Source organism: Apiospora aurea (assembly GCF_038362705.1).
Source record: "Apiospora aurea strain CBS 24483 chromosome Unknown utg000002l_segment0_segment0, whole genome shotgun sequence".
Lineage (NCBI taxonomy): Eukaryota > Fungi > Ascomycota > Sordariomycetes > Amphisphaeriales > Apiosporaceae > Apiospora > Apiospora aurea.
This window is the reverse complement of record NW_027117389.1, coordinates 3,029,135-3,049,733: the sequence shown is the minus strand read 5'-3', so window position 1 is coordinate 3,049,733 and position 20,599 is coordinate 3,029,135. Positions and strand designations below refer to the sequence as shown.

General features: G+C 53.5%; 4 protein-coding genes across 4 annotated transcripts; 2 read left to right on the top strand and 2 right to left on the bottom strand.

Annotated features, from left to right (window-relative positions):
* Positions 1 to 1,935: 1,935 nt before the first annotated feature.
* On the top strand, positions 1,936 to 2,586 carry PG986_003324 (uncharacterized protein; the record flags this gene model as incomplete). The annotated part of the gene is made up of 1 exon (XM_066839546.1): positions 1,936 to 2,586. One exon carries the CDS (start codon positions 1,936 to 1,938, stop codon positions 2,584 to 2,586), a length of 651 nt encoding a protein of 216 aa, XP_066704610.1.
* Positions 2,587 to 2,821: 235 nt separating this feature from the next.
* On the bottom strand, positions 2,822 to 4,507 carry PG986_003323 (cholinesterase; the record flags this gene model as incomplete). The annotated part of the gene is made up of 2 exons (XM_066839545.1): positions 2,822 to 4,216; positions 4,280 to 4,507. 2 exons carry the CDS (start codon positions 4,505 to 4,507, stop codon positions 2,822 to 2,824), a joined length of 1,623 nt encoding a protein of 540 aa, XP_066704609.1.
* Positions 4,508 to 7,706: 3,199 nt separating this feature from the next.
* PG986_003322 (uncharacterized protein) lies at positions 7,707 to 8,897 on the top strand (the record flags this gene model as incomplete). The annotated part of the gene is made up of 1 exon (XM_066839544.1): positions 7,707 to 8,897. The coding sequence occupies one exon, from the start codon at positions 7,707 to 7,709 to the stop codon at positions 8,895 to 8,897; it is 1,191 nt and encodes a 396-aa protein (XP_066704608.1).
* A 344-nt stretch (positions 8,898 to 9,241) lies between these two features.
* PG986_003321 (uncharacterized protein) lies at positions 9,242 to 11,435 on the bottom strand (the record flags this gene model as incomplete). Its single annotated transcript, XM_066839543.1, has 2 exons — positions 9,242 to 11,238; positions 11,321 to 11,435. 2 exons carry the CDS (start codon positions 11,433 to 11,435, stop codon positions 9,242 to 9,244), a joined length of 2,112 nt encoding a protein of 703 aa, XP_066704607.1.
* Positions 11,436 to 20,599: the final 9,164 nt, after the last annotated feature.

Here is a 20,599-nt window from a genome sequence, read left to right as displayed (position 1 = left end):
CGAGATTCCCATGTCCTGCTTATGATGATCGCCATGCATCCCTTGACGGACACGAACGGCACCGCTCATTGAACGATACACACGCCTCTGTATATATAACGGCAAGGCGCCTTTGCTGAGTCGAGGAATAATGTAACCAACCCAATTGCCGACAACTATTCTCTCGTTCATTGCTTTCAACCCTCATCGGCTCAAGACTCGCATTCCCAGTCACACTCACTCAGTCATCCAAGCATCCAGACACCATGAAGTGCTCGCTCGCTGTCATCGCCACCGCCCTCTCTCTCTCTCTCTCTCACCGGCCTCGCCCATCGACTCGGCATTGGACCAAGCCGGCAAGACAGTCGGGCCCGCGCTGGGCTCAGCCCTCAGTGAGGGCGATAAGCAGACAGGCAGTCCTATCGCCGCCCCCGCCTCCGCCATTTCCTCGGGCTCTACCCTCCCAGCCTGAACCCTCAAAGCGCAGGCCGCTCCGGTTCGAACGATAAGGAAGGCGAGAAAGCGGGCTTGGTGGGTGGGCTCGGCGGGCTTGGTGGACTCCTTGGCAGCCTTTAAAGTATTACAGATCTGCTGTAGTGGGTGAGTGACTTTACATTCTAAAATAGGAGACAAGGACTAACTCCAGCAAGGTAGATGTCTGTATAATTACAAGATGGCGGGTTTGGTCATACAAGTGAAACAGGCAGACAAACAAAGTTGTGGATGGGCTATATACCCTGATTTAAAGCCTGCCAAATGGGGCAGACGTATGCGGCTGTATGTTGGATGTAGAAGTATCAATTACTGTTGGCGCAATATCGTTATCTGTTGGCATTTCGCGCAAGTATGTACTTTATTTGTCGACCCTGTTGGTGAAAAATGTGTCGATATATCCAACAACATCCGTGGAATTGGAACATCCCGGACTCATGGCTGGCCTGGTCACTGGGCTGTAGATCTCCGTGACGGGAAGTGGGTTCTGAGGAACCAGGACTGTCGCCATTCTGATGATAGCTCTTGATATAGCCCATGTATTGCTGCACGTGTTTGTGGTTTCCCATGGCGCTGCTATACACCAGTGGATTGTGCTCGTGGCTCTGAGCCAGCGGCCAGGCTCTCATCTATTGTACGTGGTCAGCGCTGTAAGATGTTCGCCTTCGGGGGCCGAAATATTTACCATTGCCATGAGCAAGTAAGTTTTTAGTTGCAGGCCGCAAACAATCAATGTTTCACGATTATTGCAAGCTCGATTGATATCTAATAGATTAGAAATGGGTGGGAGTTGGGACACGGGTGCTCATGTGCATTGTTCAAGAGCAGATTGGGCTTCAATGATCAAAAATGAGAGGGCCAGACATTTGATTTGTATGTTTAAATGCGCACCAAAATAGGCCTAGTATTAATCAAGCCGTCCATCGGAATGCATCTATCTGTCAATGAAAGGCGACCAGAATATTCTTTAGTGGCAATCAGGTAGGCAACGACAATATTAATGGATGTTTGTTGGATGAGGGAAGATAATAGAAGCAAAAAATAAATGCAAAAAAAATTGGTAGCTATTCTTTGATTGAGCGTGTCATCCTTAGTGCAGGGGCCATGCTACTGTGTGGTTGTTAGTAAAGTGTCACAAGTCGGATTTGAACGTGGGACCTTTTAAACTTACATCTTCTCTGTATCGTTTCAATAGACCAAATGCCCGAAGGCGAAAGAATTTGTGTCATCAGGCCTTATATACCCAAGCCATTAGCGCCAGCCGAAAAGAATTGTGGCGCTACTGTGAGTTAAATAGGTGGATGCAGAGTGGCAGAGTGGGTTCTCCTTGTTTCTTTACCTCCATCTGCTTATCTCATCCCTTTGTCAATTGGAACCCTGGAAATGGACATTACTGTTGACGTATCTCTACACCACCTGATTATTTGATGTTCACGCTCACTTGACTTGATAGAAAGATCCATCATGGCCCGTAGTAGAGTTGCAGCAAGCTTGCGCCGTGGGAAAGGCCTGTCATCAACGGTACAGCCCAAGGCATCCAGCTTTGAAGATCCCATGTTCTTTGAGTCTCCATCGGCCTTCGAAGACTGGCTTTCGCACAATCATGACACAGCAATCGAAGTTTTCGTCGGGTTCTATAAGAAGCATTCGGGCAAGGCACGCTTGACGTGGTCAGAGTCTGTTGATGAAGCCCTCTGTTGGGGCTGGATTGATGGCCGTGGCAAGAGTCTGGATAGCGAACGTCACGGCAAGCGCTTCACTCCCAGAGGAAAGAAAAGTCACTGGAGCCGGGTCAATGTAGAAAAAGTCGCCGTCCTTGAAGCAGCTGGCCGAATGCGCGAACCGGGAAAAGCGGCATTTGCGCTTCGTACTGACGACAACACCGCCCAGATGAGTTTTGAGCGCGAACCATTGGCTCTTGACGAGGACTCGGCTGCAAAGCTAGCTGCCGATGCAGCCGCGTCCGAATACCTGAATCGTGCCGCGCCGGGCTACCAACGATCCGTGTTCAACTGGGTAATGTCTGCTAAGCGTGCCGAGACTCGCGAGCGCCGCTTGGCCGACCTGATTGAATGCTCTGCGCAGCAGCTCAAATTGAAGCAGTTCAGAAGATGACCGCGAGGCGTCCCTGAAAAATGCAAACTGCTTGTCACAAGTCACTCTGGTAGCGTGCTCTGGTTTACAAAACTGAGATGGCAAACACCTTTCTGCACGCCTTGCACTGTCGCTTCATTACAGTGGCGGGGACTAGAGTCCTTGCGAAGGACCAAACCGATGGCTTTTAAGGTGGTCATGTGTTGATCGTCGTCGCATTGTATTATTCAGAATCCATCTGCATTTTTGTAGCTGACTACTGCAGTATGGATGGCCCTATCGCGTTGAAATATTGACAACGGGCCTGCGTATTGTAGTCCACCGTTTCCATGGCTGTCACCCCTTCCGTCTGGAACAGCAATCGCTGCCGCCCACTCTCTGTCCAAGGATCCCATCGCGCCGATCCGGGGTACCTATACTTGTTTGGGTCCAGCGATCGGATGAAACTGGTCCAATACCCCTGGATGACAGGGACGATATGCGCGTTGATACCTCCGGGCAGGTAGCTCGCCGGCGCTCCCCCCGTCCCGTTCTGGGGCCCGAAAATGGCACTCACCTCCACCACGTGTGGCACCCCAAGACCCTCTTGCACTTGCGCTGGGTCCCGCACGTCGTACCGGTAATTCCACGTGCCTCGTACGCCGCGGTGCTCGAGCTCCGACGATATGTATAACCCAGGACACATGTAGCGCATGTCACCGTATGCGTCGCTGACTTGCCGCCAATAGCAGCCTGCAGCAGGGCACGAGGCGTTTGAGTTGGGGTAGAGCTTGTTGATGGTGCTGAGCTGGTCAGTTTGGAGGTACGGAAACTGATTGTGAAGAAATTCGTCGCTCTGCCGGAGCGTGGAAGTGTTCCGCGGCGTAAACACCGTGCCCCCGTTCGTGTCGTCACCGATCAACATCGGCACTTTCACGAAATCCCCCTGCGCGTACAAGTTGTACGTCACGTCGCGCAGCAGGTCGCCGTCCACGACCGGATTCCACATGTAGAGCGGCGGACCGCTCGCGCCTGGGTACGGTATATTGTGGTTTTTTGCCTGCAATTGCGCGACTGTCTTCGATCGCAGACAGGCCAAAGAAGACGTGAAGTTCGAGTTCTGGCCATGCGCGCATCCCAAACGATGGGTGAAGTTGTCGTACTGGTACTGCGACTGCTCGACCGTCAATACGGTTGCGAACGAGATGGATTCCGCCGCTGCGCCATGGAACAGGCCGTAGTCCTGACCCCCATAGGCTGCGAGCTGCAAACTGATGCTCGCGGCTCCGGCCGAGGCCCCGCCGAGGACGACGTGTCCTGGGTCTCCGCCGAACTTCGCAATGTTGGTCTGCACCCATTGCAGTGCCTTTCTCTGGTCCAGCAGGCCGTTGTTCGGAGAAATCTCGTCGCCATCAGTAATAAAGCCATACGGGCCGACGCGATAGTTGAACGTCACGACCACGATCGAGTGGTTGCTCGCTTGGATGAGCCTCCGACCCTCCAGGTTGGGATTTGCGTTTGCATTGAAGCCACCGCCCTGGATGAAGAAGAATACGGGCAGCCGGGAGGACGTGCTGGCGTTGGTTGGCGCGTATACGTCGAGAAACAGGCAATCCTCCGACGTTTGGGTATCCTTGGGTGAAGCCCCGGTTGCGAGACAGTATTTCCGGTGCTGGGCCCAGTGTTAGTCAACCCGACATTCGATGGCTTTTTGTGATGCTGTTTATTCACTCACCCGGAAGGCTTCTTGTATCCCATCGACACATTGCGGGTCCTGCGGCGCCTCGAATCTCAAGTCCCCCACGGGTGGTGCTGCATATCGCATTCCCAACCATCTGGTGGTTCCGTCTTTGGCGCTGTTTCGTCCATTGTAAACGCCACAGTTCGTTCGCACGACGTTCTGTACACCTAGTGTACACGATACCGAGAGGCTCAGAGCCACCAGAACGAAGTTGGCCCTCATTCCAGATGTTGCAGATTCATGTCTGTTGTGTTCTTCGGCGAATGCTATGAGGAGGGTATAGCAACAGTGATATACTCGAAGATTTGTCTCACTGATCACCTCGCTGTCTCTCGTAATCTCTCCGGGTCAATTGTTACCGTGGGAAGGGGGAGATCTTTGAGTCATCTCGGAGTGAACTGCCGGTGGTTATTCCCCCTCTGAGACACTACCCATTCGCTGGGCGGCTCCCATGTTGCGGGCACCTGGTGGCTACTACAACACGATCGTATTGAGCCTCTACTGCAAGATTCACAACTTATCAACCCTGTTCAATCTTCGGATTCCCGCATTCCGACCACTAGCTTCGAGTCAAGTCAGACTTCCGCAACAGGCGTCCGCATGGAGTCAAATGGCGCTATAAGTCTATTGCATAGTCACATGCATAGCGTGCATGCAGTGACTACACTACCACCACACAAGCGGGGAGTGCGTGGCTCGAGTCGCGGCAGTTGGTTCGCAAGCTGTGTGCATGTAACCAACGGAGCCACGGCCGACTGGCATGGGGTAAGAAAAGAAGCAAAGTGTTCGTCAATAGCAAGTTATTGCAGGCCGTCTGGGGGTAATTTAAGACGAGATAATATCAGGGGTTGGTGGGTTGAAAGGGGCATCTGATCGGCAATTGGCCTAGCGTGCCTGGGGAAGATAATAAGACAAACACTTTGAAAAACCTCCGATCGACTTTCATCGATCCTCTCCACTTCTGCATGCTGCATGTATGTACCTGTCGATATCTATGTATTGAGGGGAGTAATATAATTTCAGGTGTGATCCGATCCGATCCGATCCGATCCGATCCGACCCTTCATACGCACATGCAGGGAGATGCCGTAGCACAAGGTGCTATTTTTACTACCAACCCGAGTGACCGCCTCCGGTGCTCGGCCGGGATCACTATGGCTTCGACATCCGACAACCTGTATACTCCCTCATTCTGCATCTTGTATCACGCCTGGGCTCGGGTATCGGTTGTTCCACCGGCATCTGCTTGGATGTGTCATGAGCAGCTGAAAGGGGTCATTGTTCAGCAAAACGGTATACCACTCACCTCATTTACCATGCAAACGGCAGAGAGTAAAATGCTTTCGTGGGACTGCATTTGTGGTAACATCGTCTATTGAGGACAACATGGTGCCTCCAAGAATAGAAGCATAACATAGGAGAAAGGTGGGATGATAGCAACGTCTTTTGTGGCTCAATTTCATGGATTGTACACCAGGCACAGCATTTGCATCTCCCATGGTTTCACCCCTCCGAACCAGCAGCAACCGTTACTAAAGAAAAACATCTCCAAACTACCTGCGGTTGCAGTTGGTCCAAAAGTGTAGCGTTGGGGAAATGCCGGCAGTACGTGCTTCTACGGGCGGGCTCGTAGAATGGCTTGTGTGGATGGAGTATAGCCCTTCTGCTAGATACGCGTCTTTTGGTCCAGTCGATTAAACCGCGCGCTCCCTTTCCTCGCAGCCGCCGAGGCCTGATACGCTGCTGTCCTTGGAAGGAGTCTTGCGCCATGTGCGTCCTCCCATAGGTATGTCAACGTTGAACCATGATGGTATTCCATTTAAAAGCAAGCTAAGTCCTGCCCAATGCCTAATGTACGCCCTTCGAACATATTCCACAAGTACGGAGTAGGCAGTAGCCTAACGATCATTCAAGCTGTGGGGGACCGATTCAGCCCTGGACCGGAATCTTCGCCTTGTATAAGCAGTAACTCCATCTACTGATGAAGGTACGGGACATCTGCGAGGAAAGGGGAGGGGGGTCCATCCTAGACCCAAGATTCGACGAGTTCCATTGTCTTGGAAGTCTGGTAAGAATGGGTGCCTTCCTCCCTTCGGTCTGTCAAGTATAGGTGCCACCCCCACGCTTGGACGCCCAGTGTGACCAGATGACAGATGGGTGTGATCAAGAAAGAAGGCGCGCCAGTATCTTCAGCTGCATCTATATCCTATCAGGTTCAATGGATATTGTGTGCCAGTGGTCGTCAGTGCCATGTGGTTGACGATACATGAGTCCAGATGCAGCCTCAGCAGGGTCTAGTGCAAGCGCGGTTCTTGGCGTCTAACGAGCTGGGAAAAAGAGTGGTTAGTTTCTTTGGTGTCTTGTCACACTGAAACTTTCAGCTCCTTCCCAACTACCAGTACGACTATCCGTGCCACCGGCGACAACGCATCGCTCTGGCCGGGTGCGGTTATGCCTCAGAGTTGGCAGAGTTCTTCGACTCGAGTCGATCCGCAATCTCGGGTGGTGTCTGGTCATTTAGGTGCTGGCAGAGGAAAGCAGTGGCCACACTCGGTTTGCTTCTGAACCTGACGCCCCAGCACCCGTTGCGGAAGCCGCCGAAGCAGCTGGGTTACTTAAAATCAGGTAAGCAGGGTTCAGCTGCTAAAGCTAGCATCCTTGAAGCGCCTGCTCTAATGGGAGAAGCCGCATGGCTACTACAGCTGTCAATCTCCTCCCTTGCAATATTCCCTTATGGTATTCTGCATGTACAAGTACAGGTCCTCCGTCCGCCATCCGACATCATCCATCATGATTGCCCACGATGCGAGTGGGCTACCCTAGCGTGCGATGCCCATCGAATCGCTAGTTTGTGGCGACCCACGGATCTGGTTGCGCTTACAGGCGAAACTTCCGCAACCCTTGCCCCGCCTCGATTGCCACCCTCCAGACGCCTGGCGCTTTTGAAGTGCGCTGACGGGCCCGACAGGGAACGGCGCAAAGTGGGCTGGCAGCAGGTCATCCACTCGGCCCGACCCAGACTGAGTGGATAGCGTTTTTTTTTTTCTCTTTCTTTTTCTTCTGGAGATTGCATGCTAGGGAGGAGGCTACTATTGCAACTCAAGTACAAGAATCACCTGCTCGTCGCTCCAGTGGAAACGTGGGCGAACTTCTCAACTCTCCCGACTGTCAGAGAATTGATTAGATGTGCCTGCCTTCTCTCTCACCATCAACCAGCATCAACTGGAACACGGATTGATGCGCAAGGCCGCATCACGGTAATACAGCAAGCGACTTCATAGTCTTTGCGCTTGCTTCTGGGGACGCCAGAAAGACTTAAATCAACCATCAAACTGCTGCAAAAAGAAAGCAGTATACTCTGTTCATATCACCTTGCGGGACCTCAGCACCAGTATCAGACGGAGACAGACGGAAAAGGAAGATGGATTACGACATCAAACACGCCGGTGCCTCTGGTACTACCGTGACGGCGACGGCCGGAAGCCATACCGCCGACGAGAACCCCGAGGTCATCGAGACTGCCATCCATCAGATCGAGGCCAAGAGGGTCCATTGGTATTCCTACCTGGCCACGGCCGACTTTTGGATGATCGTCCTTCTCGGCCAGATTCTTGCGCTGTGCATCACGGGCACCAACACCTTCTCCGCCCTGCTGGTGAACAAGGGCACTTCCATCCCCGCCTTCCAAACCTTGTTTAACTACGTCCTGCTCACCTTGGTTTACCTGAGCTACACCATCTACCAGTACGGCTTCAAGAAATGGGGCAAGGTTGTCCTGCGGGATGGCTGGAAATATGCCATCCTCAGTTTCTTGGACGTCGAGGGCAACTACTTCACGGTTCTGGCCTATCGTTACACCAACCTCCTGTCGGCCCAGCTGCTCAACTTCTGGTCCATTGTCTGTGTCGTTATCATATCCTTCACCCTCCTGAAGGTGCGCTACAAGTGGGCCCAGATCCTCGGCATCCTGGTTGCCTGTGGCGGTATGGGCATCCTACTTGCCAGCGACCACATCCAGGGTAGCAACGGCGGACCTGGCCAGAACCTGCTCAAGGGCGATCTTTTTGGCCTCGCCGGCGCCACCCTTTATGGACTGAGCAACGTGTTCGAGGAGTGGTTTGTGAGCAAGCGACCCGTGTACGAGGTACTCTCGTTCCTGGGACTTTTTGGAATCATCATCAATGGCGCGACAGGCGCCATCTTCGACCGCACGACTCTCATTGGCTCCACCTGGGACGGTGATGTTGCCGGCTACCTCGTCGGCTACACCTTGGTCCTCTTCATCTTCTACTCGCTGGCCCCGCTCATCCTGCGCATGGGCTCGGCTGCCTTCTTCGACATCTCGTTGCTCACCGGCAACTTCTGGGGTACCATCATCGGTATTCATGTCTTTGGCTACGTCATCCACTTCATGTACCCCATCGCCTTCGTGTGTATCATCATCGGTCTCGTGGTTTACTTCTTGGCCGGCAGCATGCTCGGCGACTCCAAGAAGCCTTGGCTTGGTGACAGCCAGGCAGAGGGTGTGGCCGGCTTTGGCACTGCCAAGCTCAAGGCTCTCAACCTTGCCAGGAGGCAGGGTCTTGCTGCTTCCGAGGGCGATAGAATCTAAAGACTCTGTCGCAGTCGATGGGATTTCAAAGAACAATAAAATGGAGAGAGGGCTCCTCCACTTCGGGGAGACGAACGAGAATCGGTATCCGTCTTGCACAAGGCGGACCGACCAATTATATACGAATGTTCATTTATGCGATCACGATAGTCGAGATTCAAATGATACCATCTTAATTCTATATTTATTAATTCTTCTTATCTTGTCTGTCCTTGAAAGACGTGAGCATGTTTGAGAGCCAGCACAACAGTAATATTACCTTTACCTTCGTTTTACAGGTCCTTTTGGCCATGTTGTTTCCACATTATATCGATACGACGAAGTCCCAAAGCAGTCTAATTGGTCTAGAAGTTCTTCCCAGTGTACGGACTCTGCACCGAGCCAAAGCCCTGTGGGCATAGCCTGCCCAGGGGTGCGGACCCGCTGCGCATGTAGCAGATCTTGGCCTCGGCGCACGCGTCGTTCGTGCAGTTGGGGCTCCGGACGCTGCTCTTGCCCTGGAAGCCGTTGACGACCTCGACGAGCGTGCGGTTGCGCTCCATGGCCTCGGTTACGCGGTGCCAGAAGGTGCCGTTGAGGGGCGCGTCGGCGGGCCATCCCTCCCCCGTTCCACTTCCGGCCTGGGCCCCGTACGCCTCGCGGGTCGAGTACTCGAGCTGGAAGACGGGGCCGGCCTGCGCCGCCGTGTCCAGGTCCTGGAACGAGTCGACGTCGGCGTAGAAGGTATAGGCCTCGTGGATGTCCCAGGTGCCCGTGTCGACCTCGTACAGGCGGTAGCCCGAGTTGAGGTTCGTCAGGGGCGTCAGGGAGGGCCCCACCCAAGCGCTGGCGATGGCCGTCTCGGCCGCGCGGCCGCCGGTGCCGTTCTGGGCGTAGTAGACGAAGGCCTGGTCCTCGTGGGTGTGGCCGAAGAAGACGTTGGCCACGACGTGCGGGGAGTACCGCTCGATGATCTGGTAGAGCAGGTCCGAGCCGTTGGGCATCGGGTTCGACCCGTCCCAGCCCGACAGGACGTGGCCCACGATCCAGGCGCGCTGGCCGGCGTCCTCGGCCTTCTGCAGCTCCTGGATCAGGAAGGTGAAGATGCCGCTGAAGTCTGGGTCCGCGGCGTGCAGCCATGCAAAGTGGTTGTTCTTGTAGTACAGGTCCGTGTTCAGGGTGATGATGCGCAGGCCGCCGTCGCTCATTGGGGGCACGACCGAGTACGCGGCATAGTGCGTTGCGGCCTCAGCGGCAGTGGCGTTGTCGAGCCAGCCGTAGTAGTTCCAGAGTGACGAGACGTGGTCGTAGTTCCAGGACAGCTGCTGGCCCAATGGCCCGTTGCCATCGATTCCGTGGGGCACATCCAGGTTGTCCGGGTTGGTGTCGTGGTTCCCCAGTGCCGAGTAGACGGGGCCGCCGATGTAGCTCTTGAGCATGTGCCAGACGGAGAGCTCGATGTCCTCGACGTAATCGCGTGACCGCTGGTTCTGGGGGTCGTGCGCCACGAGATCGCCCGTGTAGAGAGCGAAGGCCGCCGGGTTATCCGGAGACGTACCGGTCAGGGGGCCGATGGACTGGAGCGCGGCGAGGGCCAGGTAGTAAGGCGAGTCGCACTTGTAGTAGCCGTACAAGGGGGCTGGCACCTGGATTGGAGCCGCGGCAGCACCAGCACCATCAGCATCACTACCCGGGCGCGGCGCAGGATGGCGACAGCACATGCTCGACGTGCAGTTGCCCTCGGAGCCGACCTCGTATCGGGCATCAAGATGCAGATCAGATAGATGCAAGACTTTCACCATCTTGTTGCTCCTTTGTGGCTCCTTCGCCTGCGCAGGCTTTGGTTTGGGGAATACGGCCGTGAATGTGTCCGTCTTGTTGGGGAGCGGGCAGTACGAGCCCAACGCCGCGCAGATGAACTGGCCGTCCAGCCCGGTGACCTCGGCATGGGATAGGATCTGGGTCCAGGTGGCGCCGAAGCTGCCCGCTTCATACTGTGCTTGGCACGTGCTATTGGATGCGAAGGCGGTCTCCTTGCAGAGGGAGAACATGGCATCGGGAAGGTATGTCGGCGCCAGTTTGGCCGCCATCTGACCAACGGACAGCGCAGCAACACATTTGGAGCAGTTGGATGTCAGGCCAGTATGGCCGGCATTCAGGATGTCCAATATCTCGGCCTTGGCGGCGGCGATGACCGCTTCGGCGCTGGCATCGCTCAATTCTGCAAAAGCCTTGGGGTAGTGGACTGGATCCATGTCATGGGTGGGGATGTTCAAGGGGTCCGTGACGCCCAGTCCGAACGTCTTGTTCAGAATCGGGTCGTACAGAGCTGGCTGGGGCTCCTGCGTTGGACCCGGCTTGACTGCAAGATCGGATTAGCGATTGCGGATCTTTTTCTTTCTTTCTTTACGTGCATGGCATGATGGGCCGATCTGTCTATTTACCGTAGTAGCTGGAGAAGACCGAGGTCGGAAAAGCTGGTGGGACGGTGAAGGAAGCGAGACCCGGCATCGACGTCGTGGCCGCTGCCGCTGCCGCCAAGACGACTTGAGCCATCATCATGGACACAGTGGTGGTGCGGAGGCTAGATGTCACCATGATGCTGATTTGAGGCGGCAGGATTCTGGTGCACTCCGTACAGGACGTTCCAGCTTAGGTGCTTTCCTCAGGCTGATGAAAAGAACGAGACGTCCGCCCTCGTTGCTTCCTCCTCGCTCTCTATTTGCCAGAGGGGTTTGCGGCGAAGATATGCAAGCTCCATTGCATTTTTTTAGTTCTTTGCACAAGAGAGGGACGGGTCCTGCAGTCTCTTTCCGTGCCTGTGAGACAGCCGCATGCACGCAGGCAGGTATAAGCGGCTGTGGGCTTGCAGCATATGACGGTCGAAAAAACGTGCAGATGATACCGCCTAGGATTGGTCGGATACTCGGTTTATACCGAAAGTTGGTGCTAACTAATAAGTAGCGACTGCAGCGGCTGATCTCTTTGCGCCAGCCCCCGCCACATCTACAACCAGAAAAAGAGAAGGAAAAAAAAAAAGCCTTGGAATATCCTCTCCCATGGTGGTGAATGGTGCAACTCTAGCCCGGGAAGGTATACTTTGTATTTCCATGGCAGTTGAACATTGTCTTGTCGGTTAAGTTGGTCCAAGGGCCCGGTGGCAGTTCTCCGAGCAGCACCGACAACAGCTTGACTCCAGATCCTCCGTCTGAGCGACTGCTTTGCCTGCCGTCCTTTTGGATTACAGGTGTAACAAAGCAGCAGTCTTCTCCTCCCGTAGCCAGCCTTTGCACAGGTTTTGCACGACTGACCCGTCCGGCCTCACCAATACACATCGTGATAGGCGCAAACTCCTGGCGGGAAGAAAGAGCCATTACAATGACATTAGACGGCATCCCTTCGCCCAAAAAGAAGAACGTGTAAATTTGAATGTGATAGATTGGACATATTCCAACTTCCCTCGGTGTTTCCAGGCGTACTTACCCCATCACACCTGTATGGCCAATGATAATGTGTGATCAGGGACTTGTGGGCAGTCTCGAGCAAAGCCAACGTGGCAGACATTTCTTTCTATCAACTACATCCGGAGACAGACTAGAGCAGCAGAAAGCCACAGGCTGCGTTAAGAGGGCCGTCGTGGTCTGGCACCTCGGTCTGTTGAGCTACAGGATAGGAGCTGCTGGGCTCTGCCGCTCGCCTCAACGTCCCGCTTGAGCACGTCGGCGCCGCATCTTTCCGGTAGGTAGGGCTCGGCCAAAGCACAAGGAGACGATTGCAGCTGTCAACGCAGTGTAAAAGTTCCCTGCTGCCCACCTCTCGTTGCGGTACCAAGATAGCACGCCCATGGCGTTCGTGGGGCCGGGTCCGGGGCCGGGTCCGGGGCCGAGACGGACACTTATGGGCAGCACCACAGTTTGTGCAAAGGGGCACATCTGAATGGAATCGTTACCAAAGGCGATGGTCAAGTTATTGTACAACATCCACAGGCGTTTGGCCGAACTTGTAGCATCGGCTGGCTATAGACTGGTCTTCCCTATTCCTATATAAAGCGATGGATGGTCTAGGAGGTTGGTGTTGGGGATTGCCCATGCTATATAATCCCCGTATACCATACCGTACACCCCTCCCAGATAATGACTGGACGCTTCAGTCGTATCATATATCATATTTTGAATTCATAGTGGGCAGTGGTGTTGGGGGTTTGCATCGGCAGGCATAAAAAATGGCTGTGGTTCCCAAGCGAGGTTGGTTCAGGATCGATAGCCCAGGGCCTCCGCCGCGGGAGACATGGGCAGCAGCTACACATGCATATTTCACACCACCATCCCGGTGGGAATGCGGACCTGAGATCGTTCCACCGACCATCGAAACTGACGTATGCTTGATCCAGCCTCGACTTTGCTGGCAATTGCCAGCTTGCCAGCCCAATCCACCCTTGGCCTCCATCTCACGCCATCACACACACCAAGAGCCAGTGCGCACCCCGGGGCAGGCTGGGCAGGCGGAGGAGGAGGAAGCGGTAAGGTGTCACACCGTTCCACTTGTCAGGATTGGGGGAAGAGGAGAGGGGGAGAGGGGGGCTACATCGTTGTTAGACGGGCCGCAACGGTAGAACCACAAGTTTCAGCAGGGAGATTGCGGATACATCTTTTGCTCGGTTTAAATCCGGCGCGTAGGTGCTCAAAACATACATTGATACATGTAGTACGTGCGAGGAGAAACCGTCGTCATGTCGCTCTCGATCATTGACCCCGCGCCTGAACGAGGAAGACACGTTCTTTTCTCTCTCTCTCTCTCTCTCTTTTTTTTCTTCTTTTTCTTTGGGGCAGCGTGGGGAAGCCGTGCCGTACCACCGTGAGCAACATGTTCGACCGGCAAAAGTCATACCCTCCTCTCGGGCTCGGAGATATACGTTACGCACTTGCGCGCACATTTGATATAAAGAGACGGATGGACTCGTCACCCATAGCTGATGATCAAGCTGATGATGCTGTCGATGATGTGGCCGGCATGGTATTGCCACCGATCACCATAATCCTCTTGCCTATCGCCGTGATAGAGTTTGGCCCCCGATTCTAGGAAATATGGTCGTCGTCGTCGTCGTCGTCGTCTTATGAGGCCAAGCAAGTCTGCCTTGGCAAGTGAGCGTTTGATGGGAAGCCTCTAGATACCAGCGCAGCAGCCAACATGCGTAAATAATAATAATAAAAAAGCGATCAAAAGCAAACACCTGCAGCAGTTCTTGATAAAACGCACGCATGTGCCGCGAGAGGCCAGACTGATCGATGGGAGAGACATGTGCAATCGGGGTTTGTGCTGACTGCAGCGGGCGAACCGCATTACAGTCCAACCAAGTGACGACTTCTGACTTACCAACCGCCTGCCTAACCCTTTCTGATAATGTGGCTTGGGGATGAGTCGACCCGACTGTATGTCTCACTCGACTGATTTTCAGTTCCGTTCCTCTGGGAATTGGGCAGGTACATGATTACATCCTGTAGGCTGTACCAAGACGCACGTGGTTCTCCTACTCGCCCGACATGAGCTAGCCGTCAGTGGGTTGCTAACGAGTAGGTATGGTCGAAGCGAGGCGCCGCTCACCCACACTTCTCCAGGTATACATACCTACATGTGTGTATGGCCGGAGGAGCTATTTGCCGTTTTGGGAAGCTGGAAGGGAAAACCAAGCACCCCCCCCCAAGCAAATCGCATCGATTTATTCTCGTTCTTGGTGTTTTCTAGCGTAATGACGACAATACTACCTACGCAGTGCTGAATGTGTGCATGTGTGACGGACTGGGAATCTGGGTAACGGGATTGGTTCGGAAAGCAGCAGATCACCGCCGAAACTTTCACACAAAGGGCGGCGCCAAAATCTCCCTCTCCTATGGCAAGTTCTTTCTAGTTTCTAGTTTTTCTCGAAACAATCCGGCAGAGAAAGGGGGCCCGCTAAGGTCGCGGGGAGGGAGCCAGAAGAAGAAAAGGTATCATCATCACGCATGATCAGATGCCAACCACGGAATTATCGAGCGGAATATATCACGGTTCCCTGAGAGGGCTGATAAACAAATATCGTTATACTATGGTAACCTTACGTGGCCAAGCAACAAAATGTGTGGAGAGTGGGATTCTCACGTCTCTACAGCATTGATACACCAAGGCAGAGAGTTCGGGGCAATAGAAAAGAACGAAAAAAAGCAAACGCTCTGCCGGTGGTAATAAGAGGGTTAATGACCAAGCCTTGGGTCGGGCACCAAGAAGCATGTAGAATTAATTGGTCAGGTGGTTCTAGTGCTATGTCGGAGCGGTTTCCAGGCTTTCGGAACTTCCATTTTAGTTGTTCTCAAGGGGCAAGCCTCCCCGTATAAGTGAGTGAGTGGTACATACGCCACAGAGTGTAAGTAGGTAAGCATAACGGCCAGGTCGAGGCGTACTATGCGAACATCGGGAATTGGTGGTGAACATACCATACCACTGACGTCTGCAATGCAGGTTCTGGTGGCGATACACACACAGTACAGTATCCAGAAGTGACGTAGTTGTCCGCCGGCCCTCTCTGTAGGGAATTCTGGAAGTCTTGGTGGGGTTGGTCTCCTCCAGGGCTCCGCGGCGGCAACCAGTTCCGAACAAGAGGTTCAGCTTCCGTCCCGGAGGACGAGGACTCTTCTGTGGCAGAAGAAACACCTTGAAGCCTGTTAGGTGGTGACGATGCCGATTCTGGGACCCAACACCCAACCACACCATCCCACATGCGACCGAGAGATCCTCTTGGGTTATTGGCTGTGGAACGAACTGGCATACATAGGGTTGCCCTGTGTCTCGGCCCGGGAGGCTAAATGCCACCACACACATACAGCCAGCGAGCCAGCCAGCCAGCCAGCCAGTCAGGGACATAACCTATACGTTTTTGGCCCTGTACAATATAACCTATACTGCCACGAGTAAGGTAATGTAAGGTAAGGGAGACAGAGAGCAGCCGGTCGCCCCCACGGGCCAAACACTCATTAATAATCTTGTACAACATACGATTGGGTCCATCCGCATCCAATTTATTATTAGCTACAAGGAAGGCCTTGTTTGCCAATACAATGGGGTTAGAGGTATGTGTTGGCGATTAGATCGCGTAACATGTACATGGGCAGGCGTCCGACTAGACTAGGAGCTGGGCTGGGCCTGGTGGTAATTCTCCTTGGCACGATGGGCCGAGGCGGACCAGGGCGCGAGCAAGCACTAAGTAGAGTCTAACCTTACATAGGTCCGCGCCAGTTCGCGTGCTCGAGTCGCCGGCCGCCGGGGTGCAACGGGGCTGAATTGGGAAGGCTAGAGAGGTATGGAATATACACGCGCTTTGTTTTAGCTGGCGACGGGGCAAAGCCAGTCGTATCAAGCGTACCGAATGCAAGTAGGGACAGCAGATAGGCCAGGCAACTTTTGCCCTGCCTGCCTGCTCTGGTCACAGGAGGAGTGCACATGCTGGGCTGGGCTGCCGATGGGAAAAGGGGGCTGGTTTACCAAGTTGCGGTAACGATGCTGCTGTGCGGGGTGACGATACAGAATGTGACGACGAGTGGAGGAGGGGGACAAATAAATTGAGGTTTTGGCCCATGGACCAGTACATGCTCCGTACCGGCCAAGATTTATCGCCCTGGGCCGCGCAGTGACCAAGTCGAGGATGGGCCAGATGTGCATCCGTCCACCATCCTTTCACGCCTTCGCGCCCTATTTCTCGAGCCGGTTCAAACGGCAGAGGCGCTCGGAGCGTTTTGTACCCAGAGCCAATGTCCGGGGTCTTTGATGTATGTGTGTAATTGCTATAAGTACGGATTGAAGCGCCTATTGTACTGGCATTGGAAGAGATCTTGTTAATCTCCCTCGTAAAACGTTAGCGTGTCAAGCAGCGGCTGAGATGCTACCTGCGGCACCAGCAGGTAGAGAGTGAGGGCCGTCAAGACCGGTCCTTTCCCAAGGATACCGTGCTGCATCTCTACTACCTGCCTGCTACCTCCGACGTACACGCATACGTATGGTTGAATTCGGATATTGTTCTTTTGGCGTACTATGTCAGTGCCGGGCCCACCTAGCCGGGCCGGTGAGAGAACACGTGAAAAGAGAGAGTTGCAGTTAAGATGAAGCAGAGTCTGAAGAGTCTGAAGAGAGGAGGAGCCAATCTCCAACGGAAAAGCATTGGCAAGCACTGACTGGCCTTGTCAATCTGTCTCTTCTTCGTCTCGCTGGCTCGTCCGCGGCGCTACTTTCACCACTTTGCCCTTGCTCTGGGCGGCTTGGCCCACAGCAGCTGGCCCGCATCACTCAATCAGCCGTAATGACTGGCAGATCTAGCGGGAACGACTAGAATACGCTGCTTATTCCTACTGGGGAAACGCGGGCGTCCTAGAAGTTTATAGCTGATGGGTGTAATTAAATCCTCGCACCACTGACGATCGCAACCTAAAGCCCAAGCGAGCACTAGGCGACTTTGCAAGCTTATGTCGAGTACATGGCCAAGTACTGTCCCCAGCAGTGTTTGCCAGTGGAAGCTAGCAGAACCTCTGGGCAAATCACCCGGTGCGGTGCGTTGTGTGGGAGCGAGCATCCCATCGGTCTTGGGCGCGTGCCTGGTCGGCGACTTGAGACGATACTGTTTCTGCTGTGGTCGGGTGCGACGGTTCCAGCAGATTGGGTTCCTGTTTCTCGATACCTGATCCTGATCCTGATCCTGATCCTGTCTTGTAGGCAGGCAGGCAGGCAGGCAGGCACCTGATGTACTGTATCATGCATGTGCACACTTGCTGTGCAGTGCAGTGCTAGCTACATGGACATACACATTGCATGTACATACGGTGCAGCATCAGCACCAGCATCTGATCAGTATGTACCATGAACAGCAGCAGTAACAACCGAGCGGATGCCAAATCCAGGTCTGAACCGAATGGATGGCCTGTCACGGGCAGCGGTTGCGCCCGCATTCTTCAATTAGGTAACAGACTAAATCATAAGCAATGTACATGTACTCGTCCAGCCCGTCGATGGCCGTACAATACACACCTTCCCGAGAATTTCCTATATTAGGCATGTACATGTAGGTGTGCTGTATGCACGATGTCAAGATGCAGGCGACTAATTTGGGATAAAGAGGAAGCGTTCGAGAGGCTTGCCTTGCACCAAGACTGGCGTCATTCAATAGCGAACCATGAGAGTGCGTACCGGTCTGGCCATTCAAGCTTGAATCGTTCATCAATGTTGTACGTTTGAATCGATCAATGGATAGCAGGCAATTGTAAGTACGCATGTATAGGATGTTTTTAGGCCTCATTTGACTCGACCAGCACTGGACAAGCAGCGTCTTCCGCTCTCCGAGGCAACACAACACACGACACACGACACACGACATCTCCGGATCTGCGTTAGCAACCATGCCCCCCCTCTATCCTGATTCTCGTTGGGTTTGTCATCCAACGCTGCACAACAAAATGCCAAGTACCCCAGAAGAAGCAGGTGAGCGTTGTTGCTCAGGGGAGAAATGAGACGGGCACGTCCCTCCGGTCTCACAGACAATCACAACAATATAAGGGACACCCGGCCTTCTTTTTTCTTGCCATGCTGCTGCGAGAATCCCCCTCAGGCCCGTGGCACTGTTGAAATAAACAACAGGGGGTAAACCTTCAGGGTTCGATTGGTTATGTTGAACAGCCCGCCCAAGGCAGTATGTGCGTGCGCTGCCATGTCGCATGTACCAACAACCTCGAGGACGGGAGGTCGAGCACACTAACAGATTAGGTAGACAGCTAACCTCCTTCAATCGATCAATTGATCAATTGATGTTCCCCTTAGGCATGGATGCTTCGTACCGGTACTTGACCAGCACTGATATTGAGTGGGAGGTAGACAGGGACTTCTCCACAGACAAGTAATTCCACATGCTCCTCTCCTTGTGAAAAAGATAGCGGGCTCCCCACCCTGTCCACTTTTAAATGTCCATTTGGGAAATCGTCGTGGAATCGAGTTGGAGGTAAGGGAAAAAAAAGTTGAGGAGGGGGAGTTTTGGCCCGAGTCTACGATGGTGATTCCATTTTCTAGAAGGAGAGGAAGAATTTGATGATGGCACGACGCCTATAATAATAGAAAAGCAAGTCGGCCGTCATCATTATCAACAACAACAATTACACCATCCCCCCCCGCAGCATGAAGAACAGAGCAGAGCAAAGCAGATGTAGATATAGATGCCGACGTAAATACAAATGATGGTGTTGTTCAATAGAAAACGTACCTACCTTTCTATCCTCACCCTTCCGTGCCTATCAGCATCCAGCATATCATCGCACCCAACATAATCAACCCACGGGCCTGCCATTTCTCGACAAGCGTTGTTACGTTCTGTTCACCAGAAGGCCACTCGCTCACTCCATCCAATCCATTACAGTACCATAGTGCCGCACACAGAGCAACCCCATTTTGACCCATGCGGTAGATCTGCTGCTACAATCGTCGCTTTCTTTTACTCCGATAATTCCCTCGGCAGGCCACCAAAGACTTCTCTGCTTTTCGAAGTTCCCTTTCTTTCCCTCCCGTCTCGTCTTGGACGTCCGTCACCCTCTTTGAAACCGCACACCCCCCAAAACCCTCACGGCAGTCTTGCCCCCTTCTGCTTCTTTATCGCCCACTGCAATCTCTGAGATTTCCAATCTGCATACCTCCCCCCATCCCGGGTATCCTCTCGAGACAAAAGCGCACCGGGTGTTCTGACAATCCCTTAGCTGGTTTTGATTGTACGAAATTCGAAATTCGGCCTGCCTCGTAAATACATACATACTTAGGCTAGCACCGATAGCGCTTTGGTTGGCGACGCCGTTTGAGAAAGTGCGAGCCGTTTTTTTTGGGAGCAACTGCCACAGTGTACCCTTCCAACGGCTAAATTCGAGATTTCCGGGCTTCTATTCATTTTGGTGAGTGGCATCCCACCTCGAGTGCGATTGACGAGAGACATTGTTTTTTTTTTTTTTCCGTTTTCTCCCCTTCCCAAGTGGTGTTCTAGTATCAAACGGCGGGCAAAGGGGGGAATCCAAGTTGCCTGTACATTTCCTCGTTTTCTCCAACCCCAAGGCCCCAAGGCCCCAAGGCCCCAAGGCGGCAAGCGGCGCGCACGTGTGTGAGAGTGTGGGAAAGGCCTCAGACATTTTTGTCTGAGCCCAGGAATTGCTACAGAAAACAAACAGCCATTTGGATTCTGCGTCATTTTGGGGCTTACACTTGGGGCAACTCTTCGCGTCGCGTGCAAGTAAGCCAAAAACCAGTACCGCAAAGTTCCAGCTCTTTGGCCAACAGCCAAGAGTTCTTTTTTCCCTCTCTTCCCGGTTGCAAGCGCATTGCTGGTCGTTCCTTCAGCTGCCTTCTGGTACATATACCCGATCGTGGTGGATTCACCCTGGCGCCGCTGCTTGATTTATTCGTCCTGCGTACCCAGTGCTATGCCCACTCTTTTCCCACCGATTTCTTCCCCTTATTGCATATTCTTCAGAAGACTAACATTCGGTCTGCGAAGGGGATCCCTCCGAACCTACAAAACTACCTACCGACCTGTACGACTCGTGTAGGAAAGAGGTGGTCGACGAAAGCACATTGAAGTTTTACGACACTTCTGCATCTGTACCAGACCGATCCGAAACGTCTATTCGAGCTGCGAGTATCCGTTCGCCTCTCGAACTTTTTTTTTGGCAGCCAGTCGC